The 10,497-nt window shown below is 60.6% G+C and overlaps 1 protein-coding gene across 1 annotated transcript; it reads right to left on the bottom strand.

Moving 5' to 3' along the window:
* Window positions 1-5,152: 5,152 nt before the first annotated feature.
* CDK5R2 (cyclin dependent kinase 5 regulatory subunit 2) lies at window positions 5,153-7,259 on the bottom strand. The gene has a single exon (XM_074828890.1). The coding sequence runs from the start codon at window positions 7,119-7,121 to the stop codon at window positions 6,168-6,170; it is 954 nt and encodes a 317-aa protein (XP_074684991.1). The 5' UTR covers window positions 7,122-7,259; the 3' UTR covers window positions 5,153-6,167.
* Between the last annotated feature and the right edge of the window lie 3,238 nt (window positions 7,260-10,497).

Below are 10,497 nucleotides of genomic sequence, written 5' to 3'. Positions count from 1 at the left end.
GTCCCCCTGCTCTGGCCCCAGAGTGCCACCCCAAAAGCTGGGAACCAGCCCTGCACTCTCCAGGGACAGCAGCCAGGAGGGAAGGTGGGGGACAGCCATGCAGGACTGCACCAGCGATGTTCTCACCTGCCTGAGGATTCAGACAGTGTCACCATGGCAACTCGGGATACTCCCATCCCCAGGCCCCACTGGGGGCAACCCCCCCACCCCCGTTGTGCTTACCGGAGGAGGGGGACAGAGCATGACCTCCCACACAACCCAGCCTCCCCCCTCCCCAGCACCCCATCTGACCCAGCCCGCCAGCAGCGCTGCTTTTTTCAGTCACCAAAACCACCAGCTCGGAGCAGACTGCAGCAAAATCCTGCCAATGGGCGAGCAGGGGCAAGCCCGGCACAGCTCCTGGCAGAGCATCGTCCCTGGCACCGACCAGGGGTGCCCAGCTCAGGGGGCTGATGGGGGAGCACCGTCCCGGGCAGTGGGGTGCACCAGCTGGGTGGGCAGCCTGTCCTAGGTGGCTGGCAGCAGGGTGCATGGTCCTGGTGCACTTGTGGGCTCCAGACCTAACTGTGGGCAGTCCTCGGGTGCCCTGCCCAGGGTGAGATGGGGAGAACACAGTCCCAAAGGGCCTCAGCCTGTGCTGGGAAGAGCGAGGGAGCAGAGCACGTGGCCCGGCAGCTTCTGCTGCCTTGTGATTAAAGGCAGAAGGTTTTTTCCCTACTTAAAAAAAAAAAAAAAAAAAAAATCTTTGGCTTTGTTTAGCTGGCAAGAAGGCAGGATTGAGCCCTGCCTTGGCCTCAGCTTCTTACCAGGATGGCAGGGGGACCCCTCCAACTTCCCTCAAGGCCTTCCATCCCCACAGCAAGGGATCAGAATGGGGATGGAGCAGCCCCTCTCCTATTTTAGCACATCCAAGTCACCACTTGCTTAATTTCTCACACTGGGAATAGCCTTTGCAGCACAGCCAGGTCACGTCTGCTCCAGGGGACATGGGGCTGCCTCCCTGCCTACCCCTGTTCCCCCTCCAGCTCTCCCAATTCCCACCTATTTCCTTCTCTCTGCATCCCGGCTGTGCTGGCTCCTCGGCTCACCACTCCCCCGCCCTGCTCCAAGCTGCTGACTCACATCCTCTCTCCAGACGCCACCTTCCCTTGGCCTGGCTCCCTGCAAAGCATTTTGTGACAGTGTGGCTCAGCTGGAACCCGCAGGTGCGGCCAGTCGGGCTCCGAAACCCCTTGTGAAGCCCGTCCAAGGAACCAACTGTGATGCTTCCAAAAGGTGCTGCTTTCTCCCTTGCCAACGTGCTCAGGGCTGGAGCCGTACTGCCACCTTTCCCCAGGTCCTGGATGCACCTGGGGGGAACTTTGTGCACTTTGGGTTTCTTCCCTGCTCACTGCCCCCCCGCCCCAGACACAGAGTTGCCCTGGATGGAGCCCCAAACCTTGCTCCTGCTGCCACGTGCTCTCCAGTGCCCAAGCAAGGGCTGGTGGGGAGAGTGTCCTGGTGCCGCTCCTGCCCAGCTGTACACGGAGACCTTGGGTCGGACTCTGCTGAGGGAGGACTGGATTAATGCACTAATGCTGGATTATGTTCTAATGCAGGAATTCTGATGAGGGAGCAGCACCCAGTCCTGGGAGGCACTTACTCCTGGGGCAGGCTCCCCACAACTGCCCCAAGCCACAGCTTGGTGCTGCCTGGCTTTCCCCAAGGATCTCCATCCTCAGGGGTGACACAGGACCATGAGGCAGGCAGGAGACACAGCACAGGGTAACCTCCATGCTCAGCTCTCAGTGGGCTGGAGGTAACCCCAGCCTAGGCAGCCCTGGCCCTCCATTCTGCTGGGCTCCACAGCAGGATTAACCATGACAGCAGGGCTCCAAGGCATTCTGGTTCCCCTTCTCCACCTGCCCCAGCTTCTTGGCACAGAGCTGTCCCCACTCTGTGCTCCTCAGTCCCACACCCACCAGCCAGGCAATGCCACAGGCCATGTTTTAGCTACAACAGAGACCAAACTGCCTGCTGTCCCACCTCCCTCAGTCTCACGCCTGCTCCTGGGCTATCCTGGGCACAGGCAGAGCTCAAAGCCCCTTGCAGGTTCCCACCCCAGCCTGGATGTGTCCCCCATCAGCTGAGACCCTGTGGTCACTGTTCTCCCTGGGTATAAATATTCCATCAACCAATTTAGGACCCCTCATGCTCTCTCTGCCATTTGCTGCCATGTCACTGGGTCACTTTGTTCATGTCTTCCTCCTTAGACATCCCACCAGCAGCTGTGACTGTGTCACAGAGCAGGGACAGGACCAGAAACCTGCACCCACAAGTCATCCCCAATTCAGCAGAGCAGCAACAGCCTGAAGTTGTGATGGAGCCAGTGTCCGAGTAGCTCCCACAGAGGCAGAAGAGAGACCTCCCACTTCCATCTGCCTTGGGAAACATGTCATCCATCATCCTCACAGCCTAACGGAGGAGAAGGGCTTGCGCAGAGAGCTCGGCTGAGGCAGGTCCTTTACCAGCCACGTGGGCACCAAGTCTGCATCATCCAGAGCAGTTTCCTCCCCACGGAGCAGCCCCGAGTCACTCTGGGGGATGCTGCCAACTCTTAATAGCAAGAGCACAACTTCCCCACCATTTTTCCAGCAGGAGGAGGCACGGCTTGCCAGGCTGGCTGCTCCAGCTGCCCATCGCTCCTCCGGGCCCCAGTGCCATGGCCAGCACATCCAGTGCATGGAGTTTGCTCTGCAGACGGAGCAGCAGGGCAGGGGGAGTCCTACTGAGCTGTTGCTCCATAAGCTCCAGGCAGAAACCCCCCTTTTCATGGGCAACTACACCCTGCTGCCCAGGGTGCCTCCAGCAGCCACACACACTCTTGGGGAGCAAGAGCAGGATGCTGTGGCCTGAGAAGTGACCTCCCTGGGGCAGAAGGGGCCGAACTGACTGCAGACTGTACCATGGAGCTTGTGCCCACCTCCCCTGCCACTACATGGGGTGGAGCAGATGGGGCATCCACTGTAAGGCACAGAGAGGAGATGTGTTGCTGTCAGGGGAGTTTCAAAATAGGAAAGAGCTGGGATCCTTCACCAAGGCCCTGTGGTGATGGATCCCTACCTCTGAGCTCCAAGCCCGATGTGAATCCCCCATCCCTGCAACCCCAGACACTGCTGGGCCCTGTGGCTGGCAGCAAGGGGGGCTTCCCAGCCCCTCCTGAGAGGGTCTCAGCCCCTCACTGCTCCTCAGGGAGCACTGGGTGGCTGCAGGGATCACAAGTTTGGTGACAAGCTCTATCCATCCTCCTACTGCTGCCACACAGCTGGCTCCTGAGCCCAGACCCCCATGGCATCATGCAGCAGCACAGGGGTCTGACAGGTTACAGCACACAGCTTTTGGGAGGGGAAAATGCTGAGTTCCCAAGCCTGTCTGAGGATTCCCACACTTAGTACTCCCCTCCACTTGTGTCCCCCTCAACCTCCTCTTTGCCTTAGGGAGAGCAGGAGGCTCCCAGACAAGGTACGGTTAGTGCTAGCCCTTCCCCCCAGCAGCTGTACAAGATCCTCTGGGGCAGGGAAAACCAGACATCTCTCCCCTCAACAAGGCTCTGGCTGAGCCAATGATGCATATTTAAATGCACGGGAGCATCTAAGCTCGTCTCTCATTCCTTGACATTTCCAGAGACTCCAAGCTGTCTTCAATTACCAGTCTGCAATTAGCTCTTCCTAAATCCCCCAATGAGGCCTAGCACTCTTAATCAATGAAACACAAGGGAGGAGGGGAAGGACATGGCCTCACTGCAGCTGGAAGCATTTTAAAAGGCTGGGAGGACCCTAAGAGTGTCTCTAAGGGAGCCTTAGGGTGGGAAACCTCCAGTAGTGCTAGCAGTTTGTTCAGATCTGGAGACTGGGGATAGGGAGTCACTGGACAAACACCCCCAGCTCAGGCTGAAAAAAGTGAGCACCAATGGCTTGGGTGTTACCCTGCGATGCTGCAGACCCTTCCTGCTGGATTGCGACATGCTGCTTCAACTCACCGTGCCTCAGTTTCCCTCTCTGCAAAATACTGATAGGGGAGAGTCAGAGCTTCCCCAGCAGCCCCATAGGAGCTCTGAGGGTCCAATTCTACCCCTGTTTAAGCCAGAGTAAGTCAGAGCTACTACCTTCCCCAGCACAAGACATGGATATGGCTAAATTTGGGGTCGGTCGTATGTTTTTGCTGAGACAGCTCACCACAAGGTCACATGAATGTCAATCTAAAGGCAGACACAAGAGCACCCATTAGGGACAGGGAGGAGGGGAGCAGCACAGGTCTCGGTGGGTTTATGCAGCCATGGAAAAGCCTTGCACAGCACCCTGCCAGGTCAGCCCCCGTCACAGGGACATCTGTGCTGTCTTCCTGGCAGCACAGCTTTGCCTGAATGAGCCAGATTGAGCCTAATTAGCAGCTCTGCTGATGCACACAAAGGTAGAGAGAATCCAGCTTACCCTCCATGACCTGCAGAGCCAGCACAGCTCTTCCTGGCTGAGGGGAGCCCGAGTGCCTGGCTCAGAGGGGCTGGGAAGCACTGAACGCAGACCCCAACCAAAGCATGTGCTGTGAATCCTGCTAAAGAAGCCCTGGCAAATTCTGTAGCCTGAAGCGTAGCAATCAGCAATGAGAACGGCAAAGCCTTCCCCTTCTCCACCCCTCTCCCTGGGGGTCTGCAGAAGCACAGGGCTGGTAACTGGGCTAGCAACCCAGCTCCCACAGCCTGCTGCTGCCAGGGAAGGGAGCCTGGTCCTGCAGAGCAGAGATAGGGAAGAAGGAGGTGAGGGGGGGTAGCTTTATGAAAAAAAAAAAAAAAAAATTAAAAAAAAAAATGGAGGTGACACGGGCTGTGGAATCCTGATTAAATTCAGTGTGGCAGACAGGCATCAGGCATTTCCATCTGGAATAGAGGAGGCCAGGAGAGCTCACAGACAAGGTGCACTCGGGTGGACCAGAACTGGCCTTGGGCACAACAAATGGGGGTGAAATTCTGACCCCCAACTCACACCGGGGAGTAAAATGCCCCTCTGAGAACCAGCCCTCCCCCCCATCCCTCTTGGGGAGGAGAGGGGGCATGACTGGGAGCTTGGGGTGCCCCCCCAATCCCCCTTGCACCCCACAGCCCAGCAAGTCCAGGGAATCACCACCAGGCCCATCCAGGCCGCCTCTTTATTCTCCAGTGAAGCAAAGCAAGAGGAGAGGGGACACCGCCCCCCCCGCGCCCATAACAGGCCCCCCCCTCTGGGCTCCCTAGGCCTCCTCTGGCAGACCCCTTTTCCCGCAGCAAGCCAAGGTGGGGGCATCACCCCACCGGTACCCTGTTTCGGAGGGCGTACCGGCGGGGGGGGGGGTGGGGGTGTTACCCGCAGGGAGGGGTGTGGAGGGGTGGGCGCTCCCCCCCACTCCAGCGGCTCGAACAAAGGGGCAAGAGGGCGGCTCCCACGGGGTGGGGGGCAGCGTCGCCCATGCCCGGGGGTTCCGTATCCCACACACGGAGCGGGGGGAGAAGGGGGGGAAGGCAGCGCCCATGACATGAAAGCCCGCGGCCCCCCCGGCCTTGCCCGCTCCCCCCCGCCCCGGCCTTTGTCTGCTCAGTCGCGGCGGCTCCAGCACCACGGACAGCTCCGGGGGCGGTGGCGCGGGCCCGGCCCTGCCCGCGGCTGGAGGGGGGGGGGCGGTGGTGGGGAGGGTCTTTCACATGCACCGTCTGCCCGGGGCCCCCACGGCAACCAGGAGACACCGCCCCCCCCCCCGGCCCGGACACCCAGCTCCATTTTTCTCCCCCTTTTTTTCTAGGGAAAACGCATCCAGGAGCCTCCGCTCCTCGGCAGCCTTTCCCCCTCCCCATCGCTCAGGCGGGAGGGGCACACCCTGGACGCCCCCCCCCCCCCCCCCCCCTCCGGTCTTCTCCGCCGTGTCGGTGTCCCGGAGCGCGGCCCCCAGCTGGGGTCGGAAGTGGGGGAGGAGGGGGGGACCAGCCGGATCCGGAGCAGGGAGGGTCCAAGCAGCGTCTCCGTGGAGCTGGCGGCCGGGGAGGGGGGAGGCGAGAAGGATGCGGGGGGTGGGGGTGGGGGGGGGATCCGGCAGTCCTTTGCCTCCCCCGGTCCCCGGTGCGCGGCCCCTTCCGCCCCCGGTGCCGGGGGCCCGGTACCTCCCTAACGGTCCAGGCTGATCGTCCAGTGCTTGGACCCGTCTCCGCCCTCGCCCTCGCTCTTGAGGTCCTGGAAGAGTTGCGTGAAGTAGTGCGGGTCCGCGTTGATTCGCAGCATCTTGGCGCTGAGGCGGTGGATGATGCCCAGGCAGCGCTCCCAGAAGCGCCCCTTGTCGCCCTCCACCAGGAAGGGCTTGAGCGGGTAGGAGATCTCGTTGCCCATGTAGGAGTAGGCGAGATAGAGGCAGGTGAGGAAGGCGGCCTGCAGCTCGGCCTGGCTCCCGATGTCTTCTCCCCGCAGCGCTTCCCGGCACAGCAGGTAGACGAACACCAGGTTGGCCGGGGTGATGAAGCCCTGGTCCTGCCAGCCCTGCAGCAGCAGCGAGCGGTCCACGCTGCGGAACCAGGAGATGAGCTCGCCGGGGCTCAGCTCCTTCAGCCGGTAGCAGCGGCGGCACACGAAGTCCCCCAAGCAGCGCAGCAGCTCGCCGGTGGACGCCTGCACCACCACACGGCGCGGGGACCCCGGGCCGCGGCTACCGGCTGTCGGCGGCGGCTTGCCCCCGCCGGAGCCCGGGTGCAGCTCCTGCGGCGCCGAGGGCACGGTGGGCACCGGCACGGCCAGCGGGCCCTGCTTGGCACCCTCGGCCGGCCCCACCACCGACTTGCGCAAGTTCTCGCGGTTGCGCTGCACCACCAGCGGGTCGGGCTGCTCCGGGGGCCCCCCCGGGGCCCCGCCGTCGGGGTTCGGCGTCACCTTCTTGGTGCTCTTCTTCTTCTTGGCCGAGGCGGCCACCAGCCGCTTCCAGGTGAGCGCCGAGATGAGCACGCTGGGGCGCTTCAGCCGGCTCTCGCCCTTGCCCGGCACCCTTCCCGGCGCCTTGTCGGCCAGCAGCCCCCCGCCGCCGCCGCCCTTGCCCGAGGAGGCGGCGGGGGAGAGGGAAAGCACCGTGCCCATGCTAACGCCGAGCGGGACGGGCGTGCGGGGGCCGGAGCGCCGGCACCGCCCATAGGAAGCCGGGGGCTGTGGGGGAGGCGGCCTGCACCGGGGCCGCGGTGCCCGAGGATGCTCCGCCGCGCCCGCTCTGGGCTCCGCGCCCGCCGCTGCAGCCAGCCGCGGCCCCGCCGCTCCCCGCCTCCCCGCCGACAGCCAATCGCCGCCGCACGGGCCCCCGGTGCGGCCCGCCCCCTCGCCGGTGGGCGGCGGGGCGCGGGGGGGGGAGCCCGGCGCGGTTCTGCCGGGTGGCCGCCGCCCCGGCGTGACCTTCACCCATGGGGGCTCTCCCGGTGCTCCCGCCGGGGCGGGGGGGCCGGGGCCTGCGATGCTGTCCCAGCCCCTCAGGCCTCTGTGACAGGGGCGTGGGGAGGCTGCAGGGCCCGGCGGGGGGGAACCCAGAGGACGGGGGCACAGGAGCGGTCTTGGGGGGGTCTTGTGAACTTGGCTGCTCTCACCCGGGTCATGCTCTGTGTTTTTACCTACAAGGCGAGGGTGAAGCTTGCTGGACCAACAGATCCCCCCCAAATGATGTTAGGGGGACACAGAGGGGAAGAAAAGCCCTGGGCAATGCCAGAGGGGAGGATGAGAAGGGATGAAGACAAGAAGTGTGTAAGCGTGTGCTGGCAGAGCAGCAGGAGAAGGCTTGGGGCTGGGGAAAAGCTGGCTGTGACTCGACAGCTGCCATGAAGGGGCTAGGCTTGGTGGGAGAGCCCCAGCTCTCCTGAGAGCCAGCCCGACCCTGGGCACGGCTCTGCAGGGAGCCACGCTGCACCCATCCTGGGCTCCACCCTGCCTGGCTCCCGGCTGGCGGGAGCACCCCCAGGACCTGCTGTGTGAGCAAGGCATTGGATCCCCCACCCGCCCTGGCACTTCCCCACTCGGCCCTGGAGGCAAGATTTACCACCACGCTGACAGTCTCCAGCACCAGGCCAAAGCCAGGGATCTTGGAGAAAGGGGAAGGGGCCTCCTCCAGGTCCCCAAGGCGGAGCCCTCGGGGGAGGAGAGAAGAGATGCTGCATTTCTGCATCACTGCAAAATGGTATGTGATAAACCAGCCATGTGCACACAGACTGCTTCTCCCTCTCCAGATCCAAGCACGCCATGCAGAAAAAGGGTGCAAACCTGAACCCTCTGCTTGCTGCCTCCCTGCTCCTCGCAGAAAGATTTCCCCTTGTATTTCTCATGAGCTGGAGGACGGATTCTGCAGCTCTGATTGCTACGGCGGGTGCCAGGCATCCATTAGGAACAAAAAGCCCCAATTGCTGGGACTGCTCCTGCATGTAAAGCACCGGGAGAGGCAGCTGGGAAAGGTTTCAGGGAGAACATCTCAATGATGCATTTTGATACAGCATTTTATGTGTGAAATGAACACATGTCAGTGCCAGGATGTAGCTGCTGCCGGATGGATCCAGGCTAACAGGCGGTAATGAATTATCAACCAGGAGGAGCTAAGCCAGCCCCCCTGCTTCCTCCTGCACTGCTGATGCTGGAGGTGTTTGCAATGAAAGCGCAGGCTCAGAGCCAGGTTTCAGACTTTCAGCCAGGCCTCCCGATGCCTGGGGCTGACGTGCCACATCTGGGGGCAGGGCAGAGGCTGTGCCCTCTGTATCATGGCAGGGAAGGGGGCCAAAGTCCTATTCCCACATATCCTGGGCTGTGGCCAGCTACATCCTGCTGTTTCCTTGGAGGAGGCAGCAGTGGGATCTGCAAAGAACATGCACATGTGGACACAGACCTCCAGACACCGAGGTTTGGTCTGGGAGTGGCCAGACTCCAAGTGGATCTGGGCCAGCATCACTTGCCCAAGGCTAGCTTAGGCTGGGCTGAAGAAACCTGGAGGTTGTGGTAAAGGGGTACAAATACAGAGGAAGAAAATCAGGACAGGGTTCCTGATGAAGATTAAGTGAGAACCTTTAGATATACAGAGCCGGCCTCAATCTAGCTGAGAAGATGGAGAAGCCCTAAGGAGGGGATGGGAAGGAGCTTGTGGTCTTTGCTCTCTTTGCATGTTTGAGGATGGACTGATTTTCTGGTGTGGAAACGTCTCATCGGAAACCCACAGCTGAATTTTGCAGGTGAGGAAGCAGAGACCTTCCTACATACTGCTTGCTCCTGCTGGAGTTAAATTGCTCTCAGATTGCTTCAGCTGAAACACATGAAGACACCCCTGCCCTGGGTGAGCTCTCCTAAATTGGTTTCCCCAAACTCGTTAAGAAGGGCTATTTGTATTTGGCAGTAATGGGCTGGGCTTTGCAGCCTTTTACACAGCGGACCGGGTCAGAGCCCCCCTGCCTCCCCCAGCTGGGCTTGCGGTTACCGGCACCAAGCAGCTCAGCATGTGTGCACCTCCTACCACTCCCAGGAGGGGAAATTTGGCTGCAGCCTGTTTAAAAATCCAGCCCAGGGCTGTTCAGTGATGCAGCTTGAGGCCTCGGCTATGAGCAGCAGAACTGTTCAAGGGCCAGTTATTCCCTTCTTGCCTGCAGCTGCCTGTGTCCTGCTGCGGGAGCAGCTCTGGGATAAAGGAGATCAGTGTCCTTCCCTAAGCCAGTGCTGCTGGCAGTGGCAAGAGCTTCCTGCAAGCACTAGGGAATTACCCAAGCCCTACAAGAACAGCAGGATGTTTCTTATGCACGTAAAGAAGCAGCTTTGCAGCTTACTTGGGAGGCAGCTGCTCTTCCACGTGAAAGAGGAGGATCTTTTCCACCCTCTTCCGTTTTACTCTTCAGGCTCCAGCCCTGAGGCTGGCAGGCAGTGACATAGCACAAGCCACATCCTTGGGGCCATCTCTTCTTGTCTCTTTGTCGTGGTTAGAACTCAGCGGGTAGCCAATCACGACATGGCCAGTCGTTTGCTTCCCCCCCCCCCCCCCGCCTCCTCCCCAGTGAAATAGGGGAGGGACAAAAAAAAAAAGAAATTTGTGGGTTGAATACAAAAAAATGTAGTAGTAGTAACAAAACAACAGTACCGATAGTAAGTCCAAATGGGTAAAATACAGCAGTGGCTCACCGACCAGCAACCGGTACGCAGCCCACCCCCAGCAGTGATCCCGACGGCACCAGAAATCCCACTGACTGGGAAACCGAAACAGAAAATGAGAGAGCATGCGTCCCCTTATATACTGAGCATGACGTCACATGGTACGGAATACTCCAATGATTGATCTGGGCCTGGTCCTCTATCTGTGCTCCCTCTCAGCTCAAGGAAAGTTAACTCTATCCTGGATGAAACCAGGATAGTCTCCACCCCTTATTCCATACCATTTACGTTATGCTCAGGTTCCAGATACATTCTAAGGAATCACCACCCCTTTCCTGGGTCTCACAGATATCATTCC

The sequence above is a fragment of the Strix aluco genome, chromosome 6 (assembly GCF_031877795.1).
Source record: "Strix aluco isolate bStrAlu1 chromosome 6, bStrAlu1.hap1, whole genome shotgun sequence".
NCBI classification, from domain to species: Eukaryota; Metazoa; Chordata; class Aves; order Strigiformes; family Strigidae; genus Strix; species Strix aluco.
The sequence above is the reverse complement of the archived record's forward strand: the minus strand, read 5'-3'. Positions and strand labels throughout refer to the sequence as shown.